Source organism: Patiria miniata, unplaced genomic scaffold (genome assembly GCF_015706575.1).
Source record: "Patiria miniata isolate m_02_andy unplaced genomic scaffold, ASM1570657v1 HiC_scaffold_1, whole genome shotgun sequence".
In the NCBI taxonomy this organism is placed as follows: Eukaryota; Metazoa; Echinodermata; class Asteroidea; order Valvatida; family Asterinidae; genus Patiria; species Patiria miniata.
This window is the reverse complement of record NW_024037047.1, coordinates 37,442,408-37,469,877: the sequence shown is the minus strand read 5'-3', so window position 1 is coordinate 37,469,877 and position 27,470 is coordinate 37,442,408. Positions and strand designations below refer to the sequence as shown.

General features: G+C 42.5%; 2 protein-coding genes across 6 annotated transcripts in view; one reads left to right on the top strand and one right to left on the bottom strand.

Annotated features, from left to right (window-relative positions):
• Positions 1–25,947, bottom strand: part of LOC119729749 (STAGA complex 65 subunit gamma-like) — a 41,917-nt gene extending 15,970 nt beyond the window's left edge. The window contains exons 1-5 of one of the 4 annotated variants that reach the window (XM_038202503.1): positions 25,895–25,947; positions 11,608–11,774; positions 11,062–11,188; positions 8,612–8,739; positions 1,720–1,829 (exon numbers count right to left, since the gene is read on the bottom strand). In XM_038202503.1, coding sequence (XP_038058431.1) covers positions 1,720–1,829; positions 8,612–8,739; positions 11,062–11,188; positions 11,608–11,774; positions 25,895–25,927 — 565 coding nt within the window. In that variant the 5' untranslated portion in view covers positions 25,928–25,947. Of the gene's footprint in view, positions 1–1,719; positions 1,830–8,611; positions 8,740–11,061; positions 11,189–11,607; positions 11,775–16,623; positions 17,024–25,894 lie in introns of those variants that run through there. The other 3 variants (XM_038202494.1, XM_038202475.1, XM_038202484.1) reach the window with 3 other exon arrangements.
• LOC119729771 (isocitrate dehydrogenase [NAD] subunit alpha, mitochondrial-like) overlaps positions 24,728–27,470 on the top strand; it is a 42,622-nt gene continuing 39,879 nt past the window's right edge. The window contains exon 1 of one of the 2 annotated variants that reach the window (XM_038202515.1): positions 24,728–24,866. In XM_038202515.1, coding sequence (XP_038058443.1) covers positions 24,831–24,866 — 36 coding nt within the window. In that variant the 5' untranslated portion in view covers positions 24,728–24,830. Of the gene's footprint in view, positions 24,867–26,391; positions 26,439–27,470 lie in introns of those variants that run through there. The other variant, XM_038202522.1, reaches the window with a different exon arrangement.

Below are 27,470 nucleotides of genomic sequence, written 5' to 3'. Positions count from 1 at the left end.
ATTAGTTGGCACAATGCCTTGGCTTTGACTTGGATGCTTCAGCGTGAATGATCATCACATACTCAGATCGATTTTAATCCAGGTGGCAAATGCCTGCCAGAATGCACATTTCCCTTTGCCAGTAGGCTGAATTTGCTGAGGCATGAACCTCTTAAAAAAATCTTTCTAGGCAGTTCTGGCAAGGGTCCCCTTGGAATCTAAGGGATCTGACAGTGCGTGAAATTACAGTCCGACATCGGACATTTTCCGACCACTTTCATGGTTTGTCCGACCAAATGCAGATGTGCTCAGACAAAATGTCCGAGCGATTTATGTATTCTTTGTGGAGTTGTCTTTTTCAGAAGTATGAAATAAACGCTTGCACTCAAAAGTATTTTGTTGTTTATTTCCGATGATCCGGTCTGTAATACTTACCGTACGCTGAGCGGCTGCTAACTACATGTACATGTACGTGTTGTCTTATATTCACGCAATAGATGCAACGCGTTTACACCCCAATCATTACACAGTCTAGTACAGCGCGGCGTGCACAGCGATAGATTGGCATTCGTACGTACGTGCCGTTTGCCAAAAAATAGACGTGAAATCAAGTTGATCAATTGTGTTTCGATCAGCAGTCTTCGTGTTTCTTCTACAAATCAGTTAATACAACTTTTTGTACTTTTCAAGTCATTTTATGGAAATGAGCAGTGGCCGTTTGTGGAATTCCCAGTTAATTTCTATTGGGCAAAAGTGTTAAATTGGACCTGATTCAACCTCTATTCCTTGCTATAATGATTCGATCGAGCCTCTTTGGACATTCAGAACTGCAATTTCACCCAGTTTAAGTTATGTTTTCTGCAGACTTGAATCGAGTCTGTATAGTGACGAGTCGAAATATAGAGTATGATAAGGACATTGACGCGCATACATGTAATGAGAATTTAGCAAGATCAAAGTACGTTGTGTTGCGCTGTATGCTTTAAGTGCGTGATTGTTACTAAATTCTCACAACGTGGCTTACTATAGAAATGAGCGCGTGAATCAAATTTGGAACGCTAAATGGCAGATCAAAACTTGACAATGGCAGAACACTTTTGATTGTGCTCGGACATTTTGTCTGACCACTTTTTTTGTCTAATTTCACGCACTGGGATCAGTTGGGAAACAGTGACAGTTGCTTTGCCACTAATCATCTGTCAATGATTCTGTGCTCATGTCCTGATTTATCTTGACACATGGCCTTTCACATTTTGTGAGAATGTCCAACAATTAGAACACCATGGACAATTTCCGTCTGTCTTGGAGTTTCTGGATACCTCTTTTTCTGAAATATTCAGTGGATTTTGTGATAATTTATGTTTAAAAATGGGTATACTTTTTTGGAGACACCCGATAGGTCATACCGGTAAGCAGCAAACATGTTTGTCAGCCTTTGAAACGGGATCACCTGGGACTTAATCTCATTGATGAGGAAATCCAGCTCTAGCCAGAGAGTGGGTAAACTCAAGTGTGCGTTAAAACTATGCTGTTGTATTAGTTGAGTATTTCATGTTTCTTTAATTTGTTCCCTTTCATTCTGAAACAATTATTTCCTCTTTATAGCTATAATGAAAAATAAATGCTCCAAAAATGTTAGCAAGAGAGAGGGGAAACACATTTGGGAGACAGGGGAGGGGTATGGCAACTATCGTTCTACAGAAGTAAAGATGAGAATATCAAAGGTCATCAGCCACTTACTTTCATAGCCCGCATGTGCACATATTGTAGCCACGGCTCGCCTGCTCAGTTTTCTGGATGTGAACATTTCATTTTGTACACTAGTGTTTAATATTGTTGGCTTGCATATTCTTTAAAAAAAAAAAGAGAATAGAATGGTAGAAAGATAAAAGGATTATATAACCCAACCTGATATGCATGTAAGGCATCTCCATTGTTTAAATTAAAATTACACAAAAATAGGCAAGATATTTGTATAAAAGAAGTGGTGTACATGTACAAACTAAAGGGAAGGAGGTGGCCCCCTCACCAATAGCTCATGCTGTGTAATCACACCCCAAAATTAACATTTTGTGAAAACAGACAGAAATCTTTAAAAAAAATTCTAATACATGTACTGTGTCACACAGCAAGTTCTGATAAGGGCAACCGCATGCAAAAATGGAGGGGAAAAGCAGTGCTGATTATGCTACACTTTGCCACACGAGCAAGGAATTCAGTAAACTCCTGCTTGACTGCTCGGATTGTGTTTGTCTTTGTTGGTGTTCAATTTCACTTCTAATTTATTCCGGGTTTGGTAGTAGACCTTAATATTGACTTCATGGAGGGTACGCTGGATCTTGTGCGATGCATGGCCAATGCATGGAAGGACGGCAACCGGCATGTCAGGTGTGTTCGGGGTCTGAGACTGGTTACGAGGCATGCCTCTTCAGTCGGTACATTAGTGAATAAAGACTTGACATCAAAATTCACTAGCATGTCGGCGGGTTGTAGTTGAATTCCCTTTATGGTGTTGATGAACCCTGCTGAATTGGGTGCATGGTGAGGCGTGTTGCCAACGAGTGGGTGTAGGAGATATGTTAAGTGTTGCGCGAGGTTGTAGGTTGAAGACACATTGGGTTGGAGTGGTTTATCGGGTTTGTAAATCTTTGGTTGGCCTAAGAATCTTGGGCATTTGGAGCTGGAGGGCAAAGATGCCTGTATAACGGAGTCGGTAAGGCTGTGCTATGATTAGGCGGATATACATAGGTATCTGTGTTGAGGATATCCTGAACCTTTTGATCATACTCTGTGCAGTCCATTATGACAATTGCATTCTGCCTTTAGAATGTGTAATGAAGTAACATTGCAGAGGCTGTTGATAGCCTGGTGTTCCAGTCTTGTTACATGTATGTTTGATATGGGAGGCTTTGAGTGCTTCAGGACTTGGTGTACTTGCATACAGATGTCGTCTGCTTTCTGTATGCCAAGTTTACGAATAGAAGGTTCAATCGATTGAATGAACTCCTCTACTGGAATCTTGTTAGGGTAGGTGGCAAAACTCATACCCAAGGCTAAGACGTTTGATTTCGTTTTACAAAGATGGCGTTGGCTGAGGTTTACCACCAACTTCGTTTTCTCCTTGTCATCATTGTTCCGATTGTTTTTGGACGTGTTCCGTGAGGCTCTGTCTATTCTTTTTGTGTGAGAGGAAGTGAGGCGTTGGAATTTTTGGATCTCCGAGAGGGCTGATATCTTATCATAATCAGTTGTGTGCATAGTCGTACGGAGACTAGCCTTCCTACTCATTATTTCTTGATCAGTTCGGTATAGGAAACATCGGGTGGAGGCAATTTGTGATCGGAGTAGGGCTTTATTGGCAGTGTGTATGATTCAAGCACAGTAATTACAATGGAACAGCGCCCCCACACTGTTGGCTTGGATGTCATGACCTCTGCCCTGTTTACAATTCAGGTCATGACATCCGGGGTCTTGTGTTCTATCGCGCATTCACACCGCATGATCCGGCTTTCGATGCCGTAAAAAATCGTCAAATTGACACAAAATGTCTGTTGCAGAGCACGATTCTGGTGAAAATACACAACTGTTGACTTTGCTCAACGATATTCAGAAGAGATTATCGGCACTAGAAACGAGGATTGCACCGAAATTGGAGGAAACGTCAGCCGTTACAAAGGACAGTGTGGTCAAAACGACACCACACGACAAGCCCGATTGCGCCTGTGATAATCAGGCAGACACACCAGCCACTGACACCGGTGCGGCCGCCATCAGTAAAGAAGATATCCAAAAGGAATTCAGTGCGGTTAAGGATACCGTCTCACGAGTACATCTGGACTCTTCCCTCAGGCTGTGTGAGGGCCCCTGCCCATCAGGTACCAATAATAAAACTGAGAGGGCACTTTACTTTCTGCTACAAAGAGCAGTCGCTACGTAGAAACAGCTCTGAAAGTACTTCAGCTAGCGTACAGCGACCTTCACAAGAATGAAAGTGTGGATCCAGCATTCTTGGACCAGCTGGCTGTAAGTTTGAAAGCCAACTTGGACTACAATCAGCGTGAGTACGAGGCAGTTATTGTGGCATCACAATTCGACGAGGATACCTCCAAGTTGTTTCGCAGCTTTCAGAAAAACAATGCTTGCTTCTCTGATCGAGGGGTGAACCAGCTAAAATTAGCAGCAGAACTAGCCGCAGCTTCAAGAAAACCAGCATCAGGGGCACGTTCAAATACTAGGTCATATGCCTCCAGAGGCAGGGGTTATTCTTATAGAAATTATAGTAGAGGTGTAGGTGGTCGTCGTCAAGGTAGAACGGATGTGTTCCATGGCTTAGCAGCCAACTATCCTCCCAACCAACCTCAATATGGAGGAGAATAGTTCTGAATCATGCCACTCTCTAACTATTCCAAGTGGCAAGAAATAGGTGCGTCGCCTACTGTTATTAGTTGGCTTCAATGCGGTGTTACACTACCGTTTACCACTGACCCACCGGTGATTGAATTACCTAACAGAAATTTTGCAAGTGATCAAATAACATTTTTGAATAGTGAGATTAAGAACTTGCTTCAGAAAGGTATTATTGCCAGATGTGCCTTTAAACCTAGAGTTGTCTCTCCACTGAATGTGGTACCGAAGAAGGGCAAAAATAAGTGGAGACTTATTATTGATTTACGTGTTGTGAATTCTTACATTGATGCTCCCAAGTTTTTCTAACGAGAAAATTGACGTTGTTTATTCATTAGTGAAGAGTGAGGACCAGTTAATTACGATTGATCTCAAGGATGGGTTTTATCATGTGCCTGTTTGTGAATCTCATCAAACCTTCCTAGGTTTTAAATGGAATCATAATTATTATTGCTGGACCAGACTTCCATTTGGGTTAAACGCCTCACCTTACTTCTTTGCAAAAGTTTTGCGACCGGTTCTTGAATATGTTAGGGTCTGTGGTTTACGTGCAGCCTGTTTGTTGATGACTGGTTACTTGCGGCATCCCCAAGTAATATTGCTGCCCAATCAGACTTCCTAATTGCCACTCTTGAGGATCTTGGGTGGACAATTAATTATGACAAATCCTCATTGGTACCTGAACAAACAAAATTGTGGATCGGGTATAATATCTCAACCTGCCCGGGCACTGTGCCAACAATATGCATTCCTCAAGAGAAAACGCGAAAACTCCGGCGCGACATTCAGAGGGCGCTACGAAAACCAACCATACAAGCAAGGGCCCTTGCACGCATAGCCGGACAGTGTGTGTCTATGGCACAGGTGATCTTACCTGTAAAACTGTTGCTTCGCAATGTGTACAGGGTCATTGCAACCAAGACTTCTTGGCACGACAGTCTGAAACTTACGCCAGCAGCGATAAAGGACCTACAATGGTGGCGCAAGGCCCTAAACAATTGGAACCACACTCCAATACAGCGACGACCTGTGGAACTCCAAATGTTTACCGATGCATCGTCCACAGGTTGGGGAGCATGGATCCTCGAACAAAAAGCAGCAGGTTTTTGGAACGAAAGGTTGAGCAACATGCCCTCCAATTATCGCGAAATGTGTGCAGTACTTATGGCACTTCATTCGTTCCTCCCCACAGTAAAGGGGAAGTCAATCGAAATTGTGTCCGACAACATCAGCACGGTGGCCTACTTGAACCATCTCGGGGGCCCGGCACAGGACTTGTCAGATATTTCAACAGCGATATGGGCATTAGCTTTTCAACACAATATCGCCATCACCGCACGATATTTAGCAGGCCGGGACAACAGTTTGGCCGATGCCCTCTCCCGACTCAACCCGCGATATGAATGGCGACTTCACACGGGTCTCTTCCAATGGCTGAACAGAAAATGGGGCCCTCACACCATCGATCGCTGTGCAACAATCCTCAACACACAGCTACCCCGCTACAACAGTCGCTTCTTCGATCCAAGATCGGAGGGAGTGGATGCTATGGCTCAGAACAATTGGGGGTCGGAAAACAATTATGTAAACCCACCTTTCCGACTATCCCAAAAGTGATAGAGACACTCAAGCAGCAACACGCAACAGCAACATTGATCACACCATGTTGGCCAGCACAAATCTGGTATCAAACGCTTCAAGAAATGTCAATAGCGCCACCCATATCCCTCCCAAACTCAAAACGGACTGTGTGGTCAGTGGGAGTAAGACCAGAACCACTAAAGAATGCCCACTGGCAACTTATGGCTTGGCGAGTGTCTGGAGCAGTCACTTAAAACTGTTGAACTGGTCACCAAGGGCCAGCTCACAATGCATACTCGGCTGGGCGCCTACTACCATGCGTGTATATGACCGCCAATTACAGAGACTTCGCAAATTTTGTGTGGAAAGACAATTGCAGTATCCACCATATGACACTGCCACATTAGCAGAGTTTCTGTGCTTAGTGGCGGACTCATCCTCAAAGCCACGGTCAGTTTTGCGTAGCACCATGGCTGCCTTGACAGCCCTTTATCAGGCTTCTCCAGGCAAGAACAATCCGACAAACTCTGCCGAGCTTCATAGACTGATTACCGCTCTTGAAAAGAGTGGTACCACTGCTCCAATGACACGTTCATCTGTCATGCCAATACAGCCTTTTGTCAGTCTCTTCCAATCTTGGGGTGACAATGAAGGACTGGACTTAAAGCGTCTACGCTTGAAAGCAATAACGCTCTTGACACTCGCGGTTATGGCGAGGCCATCCGACCTTGCACCTAAGGGTGTACTGTTCAACGAAAATGGACCTAGCGAGCCTATGGTTATGTGCAAAAGTCAGCTTACTTTCCACGAGAACGGAACACCGTCAATCCAGTTCTTCGGGATCAAGAATGACATTCACCGTAAAGGCTTCTCAGTTACCATCCCAGCAGCGGACAATCAGTGGGTGGACCCAGTCTCCTGCCTGCACACTTACATCCGCAAATCCCACACCCATCGGCTGTTATGCAAGGATGACCAACTGTTCGTCACTCTTAACCCTTACTCTCTGAGGGTAGTTTACTGCATGTCAGTTGGTTATGCCAATGCCCTCCAGCTGCAGTTTCTTGGCAGATAAACTATCTTGACAGTGAAGGCTCCAATTGGCAGGAGTTGGAGGCCCTGGAGGGTGCCTGATACTGACCAGCTGGGGGCACTCACTTTGTTATCAGAGGACTCTCATTGTTCTCTGTGGCATGTATTGGAGTGCCTGTCCAGTTACCCTTGAAATGACATGGCAGATATTGGAGGGCCATGCAAAAAACATAGGAGATTTTCTTGAGGCACATATTGGCATGCATTGGAGGGTCTAGTAGGGTAAGGGTTAAGAGACCATACGGAGCATTGTCAGCTGGATCAATTGCAGATCAGCTTAATTCCGCTATAGGTCTGGCTGGACTTGGGGGGCGGGGTTTCAGTGCAAAATCCTTCCGACCCACAGCAGCTACAGTTGCAATTGACACAGGCTGTGATCCTGATGTAGCCAGGAAAATTGGACGCTGGGAATGCCCAGCAGTGTTCTATGACCACTATGTTCACTCCAACACTCCACTAAACTTTCGTAATAACTTGTTTGGTCATAAGTGAAATTTGAGCATACTGCAGAAGTGTAGCATACATGTAGTTGTACTTGGTGGTTTGTTAACATATCACTGGGTGCATAACAGACACTTGGCTTACTGTTTACTTGGCTTTACTGCCAGTATTTGGAATTGACATGCTAATGTTTACCAAATTTCTTGGTGTTCTTGTTAAACATTGTCTCTCCTATTATGGCATTTCATTAAAGTTATTTCAAATGTTAATCTTTAATGATCAGTGTTTGCTGTTCCATGAGTAATGTATGTTTGCTTAAAAGAATTGTTTCCTTGTATTAGGTCTCGTAGGTGGAGACTCTTTGGGACTACATTTGCATCTCTACATCTCTTTAGAAAAGTCAGTTTATTTATCAGTTTGCAACGTCTGGTACAACAACGTTGGTATAACTTGACAAGGTTATTCGTGCACTCACCGTAGAGCATTCTGATATACGATTTTCGGCCTTGCATGGTTGAGTATCAGTATCGTTTTAGTTTGCTGTCACAAACGTGATTATTACTATCTGTCCATGTAACAAACGTTATTTCAGAGAAGCTGTAAACATGTCTTTATTTCAAGTTATTTCTTTGGTTGAACAGTCTAGAAAAAAAATGAATTGGGGTTTACATGGCCCTTACTATTCTCAGTTGTTAAAAAGATCTTCATCAATCAAAAAAATGGTAATTTGATATCGTCTTGTCTGTCCCAGTGACATACATGTACGTTATTTTCATGGCATCCTCCTCTCTACAATTTCTTAAGAAAGAATAAAGTTTCTTTGAAAGTTTTCAACAACAAAAAAGCCGATTTGTGTTATGGATGAAAATTGACCTGATGTCATGATGACGTCATCACATGAAATGTGACATCACATTTAAGGTGCATTTTTATAAGCCTATAGCTTCCAAACTATTGGCACTGATGATTGAACACTATACAACTTTCTACCGCAAATCTATGTTATATCAGTCTATAAGATGACAAAAAATACAACAAATTGCAGAAACAGCCATAGGTTTGTCCACAAACATCTAGATTCAAAAGGTGTACAAGGGGCTTTTTAAAGACTCACTCATCATGCTGCTCTAACTGGCCCATGTTGTCGCTGCTAGAAGCCCAGGTCCTCTTAGTTGGAACCAGCATAAGAGGTGTCGCTGGTAATGACTGCAATCTTGGTCTTGCACCTCGGTCTTCTCCTTTCTATTAGAAGTAACAGAGGAACTATTTATGTTTCAGCCCAGCAAGAACACTACAAGCTCCTAGCACCAGACTTCACGGTCCTCCCCTGTCCAATGCGTCAGTATTGCTGACTCCAACTAGCTTCAAGCTAATGTGCCATCCATAACACATATTTACTTTTTATACAACATAATGTGAATTTCAAAAAGAATTTTATCTCTAAAATTCCATTGATATCCTCTTCAATTAAAAAATACATAAATGATCTGATATGCCTTTCAAATCTCTTGAAAAAATCACATAAACCTAGACATGGAAACATATATCCTGTCGTTATCATTATTTAAACAGTTGTGTTTTTAATGAATGGCCTATTTAGTTTCTTTTTTAAAAGATATGAAATGCCGATAAGATCTCAAGCCCTCCCATAATCACATCAGTTTTAATGTACTGTATGTAATATTCTGATCATTTGACAACACATTTGAAATGCTGATTGTATACTGAAATGCTACATTATGAAGCAGTTGCAATCAGACACTAGCGTATTACAAGACACGCCCATTACTCAAGCAGAAAAGCCATCATTGTTCCCATATTCAAGAAAAAAAGATAAACTGGACTGCGCCAACTATAGGGGTATAAGTCTACGCAGTCTTGCAGGGAAGGTCTTCTGCTCCATTCTGCACAATCAAACAAAGAGCAAAGAACAGAACAAATATTATCTGACTCACAAGCTGGATTCAGACCTGGTCGAAGCACGATAGACCAGATGTTCACTCCGAGACAAATAATAGAAAAGTACACCGAAATAGGAAATCCCTTGTACCTCTGCTACATCGACTACAAAAGCCTTCGACATCTTGTGGCAAGAAGGACTCTGGGCTACTATGCGACACCTGGGCTACCCCGGCAAGAATGTGAGACTACTCCAGGCCTTGTACATCATCTCCAAGAGCGCTGTGAGAGACAACAACGGCTTGACGGACTGGTTTAAAATCCTTACAGGCGTCAGACAGGGTTGCATACTATCATCGCAGCAAATTCAATCCTACTTGAGCTAGTCATCACCAGGGCAAATCTGGAAATGAACATAGGTGTCACAGTCCAAGGCAAAAACAATCAACAACCTACCATTTGCTGATGACATTGTCATACTTGCCGAATCTGAAGAAGATATCCAACTACTGATGTCCAAGGTTCAAATATCAAGCAACAGATTCAGTCTCACCATTAACCAGAGTAAAAAGAGGTGCAAATAATCACAAAAGAGAGCACACATAGTTCAATTCTTATTAAGAACATGCCTTTGAAGCAAGTACCAACATTCACCTTCCTGGGCGGTGTTCTAACCGACAAATCTACCAGCAGCCAAGACATCAAAATGGGAAAGGTCTAGCCATGGGCAACACGCAAACACTGTCTTCATTCTGGGAATCTAAAGATATAAGCTGTGACACTGAGATTGAGTTGTACAAAGTACTCATCCTGTCAACTGCTACATACGGATCTGAAGCATGGACACTGAAGAAACGGGAAGAGCAAAGACTCCTAGTCTTTGAGATTTCCTGCCTCAGACATATCCTAGGCATATCAAGAAGAGACAAAATCAGAAACACTTCAAAAAGGGAGGCAACAAAATGACAACCTACGATCGTTGATAAAATACTAAGAGCAAAGCAGTTGTCCTACTTTGGTCATGTGATTCGTATGCCAAACACCAGATACCCCAAAGTTGCCCTAGGAGGAAGAATCACTGGACAGAGCCCTGCCCAAGCATTGGTTGGACAACATCAAACAAAGCTGCCTGGATCTCAGAATATCTACAATATCCAAAGCATGTAGATTAGCCTACAACAGACCCTACTGGAATTCCATGGTGAAACGACTGCTAGCTCCAAAGATTCCTCAATCTGCGGCAGGACAGCAGTAAGTCAAGTAAATCAAAACTTACAAGCATAGATACATACATACATACATACATACATACGTGTACCTTTACGAAGTTACACATGTACATGTTTACCGATTTTGTGGTCGTAGGATTTGATCAAGCTTATACAATATCCTACATGAATTATTCGATATGAAGTGAATCCTGATAGCACACATTGGTTTGATCACAAGAACTTCCATCACTTTTTGAGACTTTCTGGTTTACCAAACTCCTTAAAATTGTGCTGAATCTTTCACTTATGCTTTGAATTCCTCTGATCACTTTACTGTTGCATACGAAAAGCTGAAGGTTTTAATACTTTACTCTAAAATACATGTGTATATATATATTTATAACATATAATAATAGATGTATAGGGCCTATAAATGGATGAATCTTTCGCTTACATGTACATTGCTTTCTGTTTGCAGCTGCTGAGAAGCGGCAATAATTGTCCGGATGCGGCGGTTGTGCTTCATCAACTGAATGGTGTGAATGCTGATGGCATCAGGACGGCACAGCTCAGCTGGCAAGCTGCAACAGACAGAATTCCGACATAAGGATTGAAGGAGATCATAGGCGCTTGTCCATGTATAATGGAAAAGGCTGGTCAATTGATGTTGGTCCTGTAATGAACTGCTGCTGGGGCAGAACTGGGTGTCATTCAGCTGAGTTTCTAGGTCTTCTACAAAAAAAGCCCTTTAGTTCAACTGCTTACAAGTTGATTCAATCCTTGAGAAAATCATTAAGCCAGCCCCACCCCGACGAGCAACCAACTGGCCCCCCAATCGACAAAAACCATAAGTGTAGAAAGGTATATCTTTGGGTTTCTTTTTTATGGTGTGGCCCCTAGTTTGTACTGTGCCCCCCCCCCCCCCTCCCCCAATGCCAGGAGCTGGCAACGGTGCTGCTTGTAGAGAACATATTTTAAAGTGCATATTGCACAAACTTACGATTTATGAGGAAGTGTATCATGATGTGCAGTTGGCTGGTGCAAATGAGGTCCTTCCAATTCAAGAGATTTAGGAGTTAGAGTACCTAAGTCCATATCAACCATATGCATTGACTTTGTTGGACACTGCATGTGTACAAACTCCCCCCAGTGATGCACTGCTTTATTCTACAAGAGAAAAGAAAGAAGATTTACACGCTGATATGGTCATTACAATAATTATGGTATTACTATATGAAAAGACTTTCACAATCCCTCACTTTTACACTGTGCAGTATACTATATCACATTTTCATGCTGAACGTCTTTTTGTTTCTTGTATTTTTTTTATTGTAGAGTAGACCCATATATATCATAATGACAAACTCCCAATTTTTTGTATGATTATAAAACTGAAATTCATCGAGTAATTCGTTGGTCGGCGAGCACATAATTGAAATCAACAGACGTCGAGTTTTTCATGCCAAATTCGTAAAATCAGAAAAATTGTGCGTAATAAACAGGACTTATTTATACAACGGCTGTTTACTGCTGCCCCATGCGCCCCAGCAACATGTGGCTCGGAGTCAAGCAGTAAAAACATCAACATTTTTTCAAAGACTCGCAGAGATTAACATTCCTGTCCATCGCTTTTTTTTTTTTTTGATGAGTATGTTGACCAAGGAAACGGTGACCTCCAAGCCGTTCTTCCATATAAATTTGAGCCCGAACTGCACGAAAAAGAGACCAGCGAAAACATGGATACTGCAACTGGTCCAACTGAAAACACCGGACAACATGGCTCTGATGAATGGTAGGTTTGTGACGTTTCCGTAAAAAAACCAGCAATGTTTTATCCAAGGACTCATAGTATTATGTTCATTAAAAAAACTCTAGATGAGCATCAAAAGTCCTACCACAACATTCTTCGTGACCTACAGACAATTCCCAGGTTATTCTGGTGAATATTCAGTCCAAAGAGACGACAGATCATCAGGCTGTTTTCGAATACACGTGCGGCACGCATCACGGCAGTGGATGTGGTAGACTGCGTCCAGAACTAATGATGTACGGTAAGCAGCGTCACGGGCCCCGGTCAAGTCCCTTGCGTTGCCGGGTGCTTTATATATATGTATACATTCGCCACAAGGAATAGCCTAGTCCTTTTTCTCTTTTCTTTCCTTGTGAATTTTAACCAGTACATGTACATGTACATGTATGTTTTATCATCCTGATTCGATAATTATGAAGTTACTCGAATTTTGAAATTGTTTACTTTTAAAAAGCTGTAAACAAGGCCAGGAGATACATATGGGCCTACCGTTTCACCTCGACCCGTAAACGTGGCCACACGCTCATGCACGCTCCGTTCATAAATCTTTGGACTTAAAGCCCAAGTCCATCATTTGCAGCTATCCAAAAAAGCAACCGGCGTAATTATTGTTGAAAAACATACTGGTTGAAAGATAGTATGGGGACTAAACTCCCTGTGAAATTATCCTTTCTGGCAAGCTCTCATTTTGAAGAAATCAACGAAAGAAGGCATTTCCAACGGTGCTTCTTAAGAAGCACCGTAGGAAAATTTAAATTAGTTGTTCGTTTTGATATTCGGCGCAGCGCGTGCACAAGCATTGGAACGACGCACACGCACGCGCGTTTGCTATAATTTGTTGGATCAGTGTGCAACATCGCGTAAAGCTGCAATTCAAAACAATTTGAAACATGATTTAGCAACTTTTGATTTAAAATTGAGATCCTAGAATGCTGTTTTTCTCAGAATATGAAGCTGAAGCTGAAGCTGAGCTGAAACTTCATCAAGTAAGTTGTTCAGTATCCTTTATTAGATTTTGAACACTTCTGTTGCTTCAAACGAAAAAAATGCACTAATTACAAATGATGGACTATACCGGTAGCTTTAAAGGGGTACAAGGTTCTGAAATCCCAATTTCAAACATCTGGTTGAAAGGAAACCAACCTGTCTTACCATTCCCGAGAAAAGACAAAAAAAACCTGGTTGTTTACATCCTACGTGACGGAGTACGAATACGTTTTTCCTGTCGTACTCAGTCAATGTACAATATACACATTGTGTGTTTCCACACTGTATACAGCACCGTGCTCTTGAACAGCTGTGACCAATCACCAATGCACACTTCAACCATACTTTATGTACAGATTCGTTTGCACACGTTTGCGTATCAAAATTTCAACATGAAATTTCACGAAAATTAGACATTTGAAAAAAGCAGCACTTTCTGATTAGCCTATTAAGTATAAAGAGAGTTAGTATGCTTCTAAAGCAAAAATAAACTACAAACTAAGCCTAAATGTGAAAATCAAAATGTGACAAAGTTTGACATGTTTTTGTACATGGTTGAACATGTTGAAGTGTGGCCTTTATTTACGGAGGTAGGCCTAGGCCTAGGCCTAGTCCAGTAAATTGGCCACATTATGGGGCTAGGGGGAGGGGTGGGGGAAACAATAGGCCCATAAAGACTGCTTTAGCCTGCAAAAGTCACTTTGGTACTACTGGACAGTCATCTGCCAAAGTCAGTTTTGAACAGAACTCGTGAAAATAGAGGTGTCCTAAAGATAAGGATTACCTAGTCCCACTGGGGCGCTAGGCAGCTAGAGGGCCTAGCCTATTGTTGATGTACCCTAACGTGGCGCAGCCCCCAACGTGGCGCACTTTCATTTTTCGCCTGTAGCGCCTACCTAGAGCAAAAGTTTTAACTGAAATTTCACAGAAAGTGAAATTTCATCAAGTTCTAAACACTCCTGTTCATAAATCGCGAGGTTTTTTACTTGAACAAAGTTAGAAGAAAAATTTATTTTGGCGTGATTTTCCGATTGTATTTTCAAGTGCAAAGTGAACCCTTTGAAAATGCCAGGAAAAATAAGAAAATAATTTTCTGACTAACATCTGGCTGGGTAAGTAAGTAGAGATAATAATTATTAATCAGAATTTATCAGGTTTACAGAAATTCTTTAAAGTTAATCTGGAATTTTCCGAGATTTATTCAAGTGCGCCACGTTAGGGAAAACTCCGCCAATTTGTGCCCAATTTCCGGATGCCACCGTTCTTGAATTTCGGATTAAATTTTATGAAACCGAAATTGTTCACAGAGGTTAAAAAGCAAGCATTAATAAGGTAAAAGTACTAGTATTTTACTGCATGAATTTGAGGTTTGTCAACAAAGAGGTTTGGTAACACTATACAAGGAAATTTGGGTAAGCTTCGAAGTGCGCCATGTTAGGGAATTTTGACATTTGGGATGTTCGTACTGTAGTAGTAGGCCTACATGTAGCCCCATAAATGTGGCCTATTTACTGGACTGCCTCCGTAAACATAGGCCACACATCCACATGTACAAAAACGTGTCGCACTTTGCCAAATTTTGATTTTCACATTTAGGCTTACTTTGTAGGGTTTTCTTTGCTTTAGAAGCATTCTCACCCTCTTTATAGGCCAATCAGAAAGTGCTGCCTTTTTCACATGTCTAATTTTTGTGAAATTTCATGTTGAAATTTTGATACGCAAATGTGTGCAACTGTATCTGGAAATTTCACGAAAAACAGACATCTGAAAAAGGCAGCACTTTCTGATTAGCCTATAAAGAGGGTGAGTAAGCTTCTAAAGCAAAAAACCCTACAAACTAAGCCTAAATGTGAAAATCAAAATTTGGAAAAGTGCGACACGTTTTTGTACATGTGGATGTGTTGCCTATGATTTGTTTACGGAGGCAGTCTGTTGTGCCCATTCTTGAAAATCACGCAATCTTAAGAATGGGCGCGCATTGTTAAGAATGAGCGCGCATTCTTAGGAATGAGCGCGCATTCTTAAGAATGAGCGCGCATTCTTAAGAATGAGCGCTCATTCTTAAGATTGGCTAGGAATATCACGTGCACAATTTATGAATTTTGCACAATCTTAACAAACATTGCACAACATAATTAGGAAAGATTTCCATATACGAAGTTCACTCAACACCCTGTGTACAAACCCTATGAGATTGGACTGAACAATTCTAAGTGTTTTCTAAGAAAATGCTTGTATTTTCTCACTGCTCAAATTGATGACATGAAATTGCTATCTGGGGGCTTGTTAGTCAATACAGAGAAAATTAGTGAACTTCGCATATGGTAATCTTGCCCATAATTATGTTAAATGAAATGTATAGCGGTTAAAAGGGAAACAATTCATATAAAAAGGAAAGAAAATGTTCTATGCTTCTGTACTCGTATAACTACGATAATTTGAATCAAATTAAACCTGTTATTATTGCTTTTTTTCTGCCCACTATGGGAAGTTTTGTAATAACGGAGGACTGGGAACTAGTCTGGGAAGTGCTTTGTTTAGGCTAGAGACAAGTAACAAGTCCCTGTATGTATCATATGCATGCCACGAAAAACAAATTCTCTTTTGACTAGATAGAATCCAGCTCTGCGGCGTAATGATGGGGGTGTGAACAATAAATTGGTGGCAATTTAAATGAGAAATAGCATTAGCACTATGAGATGTCACAGTATTCATTCTCATTCTTCACATTCTTCATTCTTACGTCCCCCCCCCCCCTTTTATTATCCCAAAAATCATAATTCTTTCCAATACACTATTATTATGTCTCATATTTTTTCCCCGGTCCCCCCCCCCCCCCAATACGCGTATACTTTTCATATCCACTCTACTTTTCAGCGCCTTGCGTTGCAACAGTATAATTATTAAGACTCAGTGAACGAGGATGCTAGACTTGCCAAGCGCAGCAGGTGCTCAGTATCAACAAGACCGTTATCTTGTCGCGCATTCTTAAGAATGTGCGCTCAATCTGGAAGAATTATTTTTTGCGAAGATTGCGCAAGGATCCAGTCGCACAATCGTAAGAATGTGCATGCACATTCTTAAGATTGCGTGATTTTCAAGAATGGGCACAACAAATGTCCACATATGGGGCTAGCCTACAGTACATGTACGACAGACCAACATCCCAAATGTCAAAAAAGGAGGTCAAGCGCCCCAGTTGGTGGGACTAAGGATTACCGTGTTACTACTGCTGCTTACCTCCCCCAATGTGCCGAAATTTGTTAATTTTCCGTCACAGTTTCTTTTTATCACAGTTGTGGGCAACTCCATTTTGGAAAAGTCCGCCTCCAATTGCGTGCCGGTCAACTCGGTCCGTGACCAACTCGGTCCGAGTCAACTCGGTCCGTGACCGACTCGGTCCGTGACCAACTCGGTCCGTGACCAACTCGGTCCGTGACCAACTCGGTCCGTAACCAGCTCGGTCCCGATGGGAAAATGTGCGAAAAACAGTGCACGGCCGGTGCCCGGGCAGTGTGCCGCGCCTGGCCGCACATCCCCACCGGCCATCGCCACGGTGCACGGTACGGTACGGCCGGCCATGGGGCTGTGCGCCTGGCCGCACAGCCCCACCGGCCGTCGCCTTGATGCAGGCCGGTGACAGTGCCGCGCCCGGCCGCAGTATTATATAAGTCTGTAATCGTAAGGTCTAGGATGTCACTGACCACTGTCAGTGGGGTGTGGGTAGTGAATAACGGCAAAGCTGCAATAAATATTTTTCATGTTGGCCCCTCTGTGGATTTCTTCCCCTCTGTGGTTTGTTCCACGTTTGTACACAGTCTATGGAAATTAATTCTCGATGTGATTGGCTTCTACCGATTTCGGTAGAAGCCAATCATATCACAATATTTCAGGTAATGAGCGTTTTGATTCTTAAAAACGCGCGCAGATTGTTTTGATGTTATTCCTAATACGCAATCAGCGCTGTCTGCGTATTCGCGCAGCCAAAGTTTCGCGGAGAACGCACACGCATCCCATGGTGAGGAGTAGAAACAGATACACGCACGCGTACGTAATGCTTTGAAACGGCTCTGGGTACGCACAACATGAAGCGGTATCAATGGATCTCAACATCTTTTTGCAGGTTAACCCCAATAAAAATTATCTTTTGTTTTGAATAACATTTGAATGTCGTCTTCTTTATTCATAAATACCTCAGACAGTTGAGCTATTCCTATTGGTCGAGAGCCTGTCACGTGGCCGGTCTTAAACGGACGATAAAGACATGGCTAGCTGGTCTTAAACACTTTTCCAGTGTCACAATAAAATGTGGACTCCTAAAAATCCAGTGCCTCTTACCGTTTCATTGATTGAACGTTCACAATCCTCACGTAGGCATGCGCAACACTACAAGCGAGTCAGAATTTTATAGTTCTAAATTCAAAACGCAACGCCCCAGGTGCGTTCTGCGTGACATCGCGCAGAACATGTTACGCGCGCGCCAATCTCCATAAAAGGGTTGTTTACATCTTACTCGCCAGCTGAACACTCCATTATTTTGCTAGAGGGATGTTTCAAAAAGCATGAAGTGAACTTGTTGAACAAAATCGGGATTTTTTAAACGAATTATTTGATTTTTTTTTACGGATAAGGTATTAAATACCTTATCCGTAAAAAATTATCAATTAATTCGTTCAAAAAATCCCGTAAATATGAATGGGAATAAATATGTGCTCGGTCGGTATTTATCACTCTGTTTAATACCGCTTAGAGTCTGGGTGCTGATAATTACCAGCACCCAGACTCTAAGCGGTATTAAACGAGTGATAAAAACCTCCGGAGCACACATTTATTTCCTTATTAATTCAATCCAAGAGCAGATGATCTTAGCATTATCATCCCAATATAATGTGTTTGAACTCTACAAATTGAGATTACGTTTTAAAACTTTTGCAGATTGTTATCCAGCCTTCCGTACCTACTGAAAATAATAAACGAGACTTCAAAAATGTGTTACTTTGATTGGTCAAGCGATGTTGCTGCATATGCATAGAGATGGTGTTGCATATGCATCGATGAATACGTGCGCGTTCACGCGAGGGGAGGGGTGCTGATGGCAGATTGATCAAGTCGGAATTGCTAACTTTTGCACCACATGTATATGTACATGCTCTGCAATACATGCACACACATGTAATACGCGTGCTGTACAATGTACGTACAGTGTGTGCGCATTGTTATACGGCACTGAAGTGGAACGCGCGCTGAAGTGTACCTTGTCGGGCATCTGGAAAGAAGTAAACAAAGTGATTTTTACTACTTTTTTTTTTTTTTTTTTTTAAAGATACCGACTTAATTAAAGCAATTCCGACTTGAGTCAAGTCTAACGCAACCTCAGCTCAGCGGGCGACGGGTGGGCCGCCTTAAATACTATTGGGATCGCCTTGTCACAAAGAAATGCAATCTTTTTGCGTACATTTTCCCATAGGGACCGAGCTGGTTACGGACCGAGTTGCTCATGGACCGAGTCAGTCACGGAGCGAGTTGACCTGAAAGCCTCCAATTCCCTCTATTACAATATAGTAGCCTACGTACATATACACGTGTACGTGACAACGTGCATAGAGCTGCATACAAGAAGCCATTCTTTGTTTCTGCAGCCTAGTCAAGTCAATTAATGGGCCCCATGAACGAGTTGGCCATATTGAATTGAAGTAAATTACTAACTAATTTCAGTCTGCTTCAAAATGAATAATTAAAAAATTTTAATTCTTCTTTCAAAAAAGTACACTCCTCTTACTTTAGGATACGTGCAAAGGCAATGTTTCATGCGGGAACAAAATTTCAAGAAAAGATAAGTGCAGATCTGATCGAAACATCATTCTCTTTATGAATAAATATATTCTTTTAAAACATAAAAATAACTTCATTAATAATTTAATTAATTAATTTTGATGGCATAGTAATAATTCATATTACCTTTTTAGTTGCTTTACATTACATTTCAAGCCCTGTACACTTTTTAAAAAATGCATAATTTCTCAAAATTAAAAATATGCCTTCATATAATAATGTAATTAATTAATTGTATTAATAAATTCAACAATTAATTAATTTGACGGTATAATAATAATTCATACTATTTTTTTAATGCTTTGACTTACATATAGTACAATACAAACGCTGTATAATTTAAAAATACATAATTTCTTTTAAAAGATAACAAATTCGTTAATTCATTTCATTAATTCAGTTATTTAATTAACTAATTAATTCAACAATTAATTAACAAATATTTTGTTTACTTCGAAACAAAATCCTGTACAAATCCGCGCATTAGCTTAATACTGTTTAAAAAGAAAGGGAAAAGGGCACTTTTAGGCATTGTCTCATCAAGCACAGGGATGGTGCTATTAATCAGAGAATAATCTTCTTTTAAAATGTTACATATCTGCATAATTTTGAGCCCCCCCCCCCCCCCCCAGGGAAAAACAAATCAGTATAGCGGCTTTGCGTAAGTTTTCACGATAAGTGCATACAGGAAAATCTAATTTTTACCTATAGAAAAGACATCTTAAGAAGATTGGATGTTCCCAACTCATCCGAAACATCATCAACTCCATTACCTTATCAGCATCGGACATGATGGGCACAACAGCTGAGCACCGCCGAGGACCAGTCAAGGCCTTCACCACACTGGGTGTGATCTCTCCAGATCGTCTCTAGCAACACCTCTACATCCAGGTTAACATTAACGCGAGTGCAAATACCTTACCAATTTGAAAGAACATAGTGAACATAGTGGATGCGTCAAATATACGTATACAAGTGGAGAAACCAACCCTCCCAATGAAGGCATATACCGTTTCCGGAATCATCTGGCATGGCTCGATACACCTTACCGGCAGAATGACTGGCAGTTCCAAGTGGTCAACGGTGCCAGCACCAGCTATCGCTGGGCTCCCTATACGAGCCGCACGTACCCTACGAGCCGCACCCTACACTGAGTGACAATCCACACGGGAACACAACCCCCAAGCCCCAGGCCCCCACAAGAACCAAAGGGCTGACCCTAACGGCTACCACTCCGGGACATACAAGACCTGAAGGACCCGCTGCCAACGCAGTTTGATACCTTCGATGACTTAGATGCGCGCTTTCCTACACCTCAGCTCCACCATAGAGCTCCACATAAATCCGCCACGTATAGGTGCAGCGCTCATGTCAAACCAAAACCGCAGGCCGAGCTGAAAAAGATGGATAAAGACTGGGTCATACGAAAAGTCTCCCATTGCACAGACGGGTGCCGCTCAGTCACAACAACTGCCAAAAATACGGCCCATTCAGGATGTGTCTGGATCCCAAGCAGCTAAACACACGCCTTAGTTCTTCTCAAAGCTGGACGTCAAAAGCAGGGTATTTGTCTTCCCGTCTCGAGCATAGCAGTCTGAAGAGCTGACAACATACAATTTGGTTGTCGGCAGCTTTCGTCGCCCACTCATCGGCTTATCAGTAAGCCAGGATAATAGTCCAACCCAACGACATTGCAGTACATATTCGGTCTCCCTTGGGAAGCAATACGAGCGACCGAACGTCTCATCGCCCTGATGGAAACCGTCGGTTCTTTAGCATACTTCAACAAGTTGTCTCACACTACACCCCAAATTGCGCAGAATTTCTCGCTTCAGCGATCTTCTTCACAAAGATTTTCCATTTCTCTGGCAAGAGGACCATCAAGCTTCTTTTGTAACCCTTAAACACTCCATCTCAACTCAGTCCTGGCTACGATTCTCCGACCCACAGGTATAGAAACCATCCTCAAAGTACTGCATCTGAATGAGGATTGGGTATCACCTAGGAAGGTAAACCCATCGCATTTGCCTCAAAGATCCCATAGATACTCTTCCCAGAGCATATTCTCGATTATATAACACCAGAATAAATCCCCGTCATCTGATTGGTGGATCGTTGATCACATGTCATTGAATTATTTGTACCAACGTACGGCACGCGCGTGGCGTGCAGCGCACAGTGCAATGGAAGTTCTATTGCACTGTGAATAGAGCTTCCAAACTGTGTCACTGCTGCTGGTGGTGGCGCTGTTTTAAATAGTATACAAATATTGAGTGGCTCAGCGTGGAATGGGAGGAATATTATCGCAAGGTAAAATCTGGACTTTTCCATTTCACGAGGCGAAGCCGAGTGAACTGGAAAAGTCCAGATTTTACCGAGCGATAATATTCCTCCCATTTCACAATTTAAAGCCACTCAATATTTGTTTTATATACTACTGACATATAGATCCTTGTCATTTGATACATTTGAACTCTTTTTCAATACGAAACTGGAGGAAAATCTATTTCTCTAGTCCAAACCACCCCTTCACGAAAATGTTTGAACCCAACGCTGTAGCGCTGGCTCTTTGGAACAATACGCGCTACGCGCAACGCTGAACGCGCACACCAGCATGCATTTGCACACAAATACCGCGTCATGATCCTAACTGTTGAATAGTATTTCCCATTCCCCATGGGCGGATAGTACTTTTTGAGCCGCGGCGTAAATGGGAGCAATAACGAATGTCATGTGATGTGAGTTCCACCAATCAAATGACTAGGATCTGTATGTCAGTTATATAAAGATAAATTGAATATGATTGTTCTCAACCTGTTGAACAGTTTGCATCTATACTACAATTCAAGGAATCTCTGTCTGTCTGTCTGTCCGTCGATTATCTCCAGAACCGGGCACCGTATGAAGTTGAAAATCGGCGGGTATATTTTTCGGGACAACAGAATGTGCAGTGCAAAGTTTGAAGTTGTTTGGACCAGCGGTTCTCGAAAAAGCTGAAAAAAGCAGTATTTTCTGAGGCAAACGTGGCAGTATATCTATACTACAATTCAAGGAATCTCTGTCTGTCTGTCTGTCCGTCTGTCTGTCTGTCTGTCTGTCCGCCGATTATCTCCAGAACCGGGCACCGTATGGAGTTGAAAATCGGCGGGTGCATTGCTCGGGACAGCAGAATGTGCAGTGCCGAGTTTGAAGTGGTTTGGACCAGGGGTTGTCGAAAAAGCTGCAAAAAAGAAGTATTTTCTGAGGCCTAGCGCGCCAGAATATAGCCTAGAACCCGGCGCGCACTGATTTTCTTTTCAATTGTTTACGTCATGTTTGAGCAAGAGCGCGCGTGCTTAATATGACGCAACAATGAAAAAAAGGACGGGCACATTGTAGGGCGATAGCACTGCACACCATGTCTTCGTACGTGAGTGGCATGCACGGGCACGGGCACATGCATTTTGTAGTCAACTGAGCAACCATCACTGCACTGTATGTAGGCGGTCGACTGAGCAACTCTAATACAATATGGTATCGCCCTACAACTACACCAGGGCTACAGTTGTAGGACGATACTATATTGTCCAGTAGGGGAAAATATCAGTCCCGGGGGGGGGGGGGGTGACGACATTTTGTGCGTTTAACTTGCGAGTGTGCGTTCACACCATTGAATAATTTGCGTTATTTGCACGAGCTGCAGTTCTCAACTGCCCCTTCCGAACATAACACTACGCACTGCCGTTCTTTTCAATTGTTAACGTCGTGTAAAGCTAAACCGCGCGTGCTCAATATGACGCAAACAATGCAAAAAAGACGGGCACGCGCCATAACTCTATGGCACGCGCACGGGCATTGTAGGGCGATACTATTGTCCAGTATGGGTGAATATATAGCATTGCGTACCATGTTACCGTTTGTACACGTACCTACGTGGTGGCTGGACGGGCACATTATTTTTGCAGTCGACTGAGCGACCTTACTGCAGGACGATACCATTGTCCAGTAGGGGTGAGTAATATCTGCGCTATTTTTGAAGCTTTTTTTTTTTGAGAAACACTCGCCCAAACAATTTCAAACTTGGCACAAACTTTGACGTGAGTGTGCGTTCAACCTGTGAAAACAACACCATTGCATCGCGTGCGTTGTTTGCACGAGCAGTTCTCAAAAACTCTGCAAGCATGAAACCAATACCTGCGGCAAAGCAATTTGCGCTTCCCAAACAAGCACATTTTAGACGGTACAGCACGGTTGTACGCGTACGAGGACGTGAGAGGCTGCACGGGTTTACGCATTTTGTCGTCGACTGAGCAACAATTACTGTAAGCGACTGAATGAGCAACCTTTACTGTAGGACGATACCATAGTCCAGCATGGGTAAATATCAGTGCAAGGGGATGGCGACGTGTACAAAGTGCGCGTTTAACCTATAAATGTGCGTTCAACCTGTGAAAGCTAGCAACATGTCGTGTGCGTTGTTTGAATGAGCAGTTCTCTGCCCCCTCCAAACATACACATTTTCAACGGGCCCTGCACTAGTAGCTTAGAACATAACACCCGCACGCACTGCCGTTCTTTTCAATTGTTTACGTCATGTTTAAGCTAAAGCGCGCGTGCTCAATATGACGCAAACAATGCAAAAAGGACGGGCACGCGCACGTGCATTGCAGGGCGATACATTGTCCAGTATGGGTGAATACTAATGGATCAATGGGTGAATAGCACTGCATGCCATGTTTTCGTATGTGCACGGGCACATTATTTTTGCAGTCGACTGAGCGACCATTGTAGGTGGTCGAACTTCAAACTTGGCAAAAATTTGACGTAAGTGTGCGTTCAACCTGTGAAAACAACACCATTGAATCGCGTGCGTTGTTTGCACGAGCAGTTCTCCAAAACTCTGCAATTATGCAACCTATACCAGCGGCAAAGCAATTTGCGTTTCCCGAACATGCACATTTCAGACGGGCACTGCACTAGTTAATATAAATATGATTGCAAAAAGTTTCGCTGGAACTACGCTGCATCGGTGTCCTGTTTATTACGTCACGATTGACTATGTTTTGTTTGCTGCCCCCAACGACGACTTTTACACAAATTGCACGTTCGGGTCGAAACAGGACCTGAAAAACAGCTCTCAAAAGTACCTTTTGTATTCATTTCATGACAGAAACAAGAGTCGTTTTTATTTCATCACACCTTAGACTGCATATACCCGAAAAATGACAGAAATGTCTTCGAGCATTCCACAACCTCTTTAAACAGATTTTAACCTTTATAAATTAGCTATTAAAAGTCAACCAATCAGATGACAAGGATTTATTCAGGTGTTTTATAAAACAAATAATGATTGTTTCACGTTCGTGCAATGGAAAGAATAATTTCATTTGGTTCATTTGGCTTCGCCTTGTGGAATGGAACATTTCGGTCACCCACGTGACCGAATGAAATTAGTCTTACCGTTGAATTATTGTATACTGACTATTGTTGGTTGCAGAAAAAAATAATTGCTGACCGGCGCATGCGGCACTCTCCTCGACCCCGCGTCACACTCGTATCTTTAGGATTTTTGCTGGGGACGTGGTTGAAACTTCACCACTTTTAAGACATGCAAGATGGCGGCTCGCATGTCGTGCATGTGGCGATACGTGGTAAGTAAGTCATAATTTATGGATAATAATAAGACCCAGGCAGAGCGTCCTGTATAAAAGTATGGGAATTTATTAGCCCCACTAGTGTGACCGCGGTATGCTGCGCTGAACCTCTGGCCACACGCCGTGTTACCGCGCACTACTGAGGGCGTTTTCATAAAAATTAGGCAGTGGATATTTTGCCGGAGACGGCAAACCTTTAGTAAACGTTAGTTTGCCGGATATGCACTGAACATGCGCCGTTGCTGGCACAATTGCAGAATACCCCGCCACTCGATCTATCCACCTCGTACTCGTAGCCGGCTACGAGGTCACGGTTGATTGACCGCAATAAACATTCTCAGTGCTACTTGTATGTACTATGCGTCATGCTCCATTGCACTCCCACTTCGTGACCGCGTAGCCGCCAACAGGGTAGTTCGTTTGGACTTACCGGTAGATTTTTTTCAGCAACTCCCATTCCTTTTGTGTTGCTTCGTTCTCAAGCATATTTAAGGGACTCCCACTCCGTAGCCTCGTACTCGTAGCCGCCAACAGGGTAATTGGTTTGGACTTAGAATTTTTTTAGGAACTCCCATTCATTTTGTGTTGCTTCGTTCTCAAATAATGGACCCCCACTCAGTATCCGCGTAGCTGGCAATGGACTTGAATTGTTTCTTTTGCTGCAATTTGCAGTGATTCCAACCTCGTAGCCAGTGATTTTAGGGGTGTATTTCCGAGTGGCGGGGTATTCTGCAATTACTCCCAGTTACTGTTTTTTGGGCAAGATTACCATATGCGAAGTTAGTCCGAGTAACTTGGACCCAACTTATCGCCTTTTTTAACATTTGGACATGGTCTGGCGATAGTGGGGTCCAAGCTAATACCGCGACCTGGACAACATCATCCTGTCACTGTCCCAAAAACCAACATTTGCCAACAAAAAACATCAGATTTCACCTTCAAAACGGCCTCCAAATTACTAGATATGCCACTTGAGGTACAAGTAGACATCGATAATTAAGATGGTTGTACTGAAGTTTACTTACGATCCGGAAAAAAAGGTGAAATTTTCCGTTCATTTCGGAGAGCTCCCCTCGCGATCTTGAACACGTTAAATTTCCGATCGTGTTTAATGTTTGAACGACGCGATTTCTTCTACATGCCCAGCGTACATTCGATGGTCCCCGTATCCCGAGTGCGATTCCGTTACCGAGCGCGCGCGATGCATTGATTATGATAATGAGTAGACTGGATCACGTTTAACACATGTGCATTTCAAACGATAATAGGGAGTCGGGAACTAGCGCAGCTTTTATGGCGGGTACCAGTTCAAGCTGGTTCCCGATTCCCTTTTACAGTTCGAAATGCACATGTATGTGTTTACAAACGTGACTCATTATCATAATCGATGCATCGCGCGCGCTCGGTAACGGAATCGCACTCGGGATACGGGGATCATCGAATGTACGCTGGGCATGTAGAAGAAATCGCGTCGTTCAAACATTAAACACGATCGGAAATTTAACGTGTTCAAGATCGCGAGGGGAGCTCTCCGAAATGAACGGAAAATTTCACTTTTTTTTTCGGATCGTAAGTAAACTTCAGTACAACCATCTTAATTATCGATGTCTTCTTGTACCTCAGGTGGCATATCTAGTAATTTGGAGGCCGTTTTGAAGGTGAAATCTGATGTTTTTTGTTGGCAAATGTTGGTTTTTGGGACAGTGACAGGATGATGTTGTCCAGGTCGCGGTATTAGCTTGGACCCCACTATCGCCAGACCATGTCCAAATGTTAAAAAAGGCGATAAGTTGGGTCCAAGTTACTCGGACTAATGCGAAGTTTACTAATTTTCCTCTGTATTGACTAACAAGCCCCCAGATAGCAATTTCATGTCATCAAAGTCAATTTGAGCAGTGAGAAAATACAAGCATGACAAGCATTTTCTTAGAAAACACTTAGAATTTTTCAGTCCACTCTCATAGGGTTTGTACACAGAGTGTTGAGTGAACTTCGTATATGGAAATCTTTCCTTTTTTTGTACTAAAACATTTTCCGGTGACAAATTTTAGTCTGGCTCCATTCCAATATTATCGCTGTAACCTCGTAAGTCGTATTCACAAGATGGGATTCAGACCATTTTATAATTTCGGACTTTATTTCCCTTTAAAAAAAATCCTCCAGAGCCATAAATCTGAAAAAGAAATGTAATGCTCTGCAATAAAATGTTTGAGACATGTTAAAATAATAAAAGAAGAACATTCTTATTTATTTGGGGATGGGAAAAAAAAACTTTAAAATGTGGCGGGGATCGGGATCGAACCCGAGTCATCCCGCTCACTAGAGCTTTTGCTTAACCACTACACCAAACGTGCTACACAACTTTTGGTGGGAATTTAATACATCTTATAATCCAGCCCTATCTTAAAGAGTACAGCGCCCTCTGTTGATATGGATTGCCGCCGGCAAACCTTTAGTAAACGTTAGTTTGCCGTCATTACCTCCGGCAAAATATCCACTTACAGGCCTTCATTTTTAAGGAGCACGAGCGCGATCGCGCTCCTTCGCGCTCCTTAACACGGTTTCTGGCGCGCGAATAATAGCGCTCCTGGGTAAATTTGT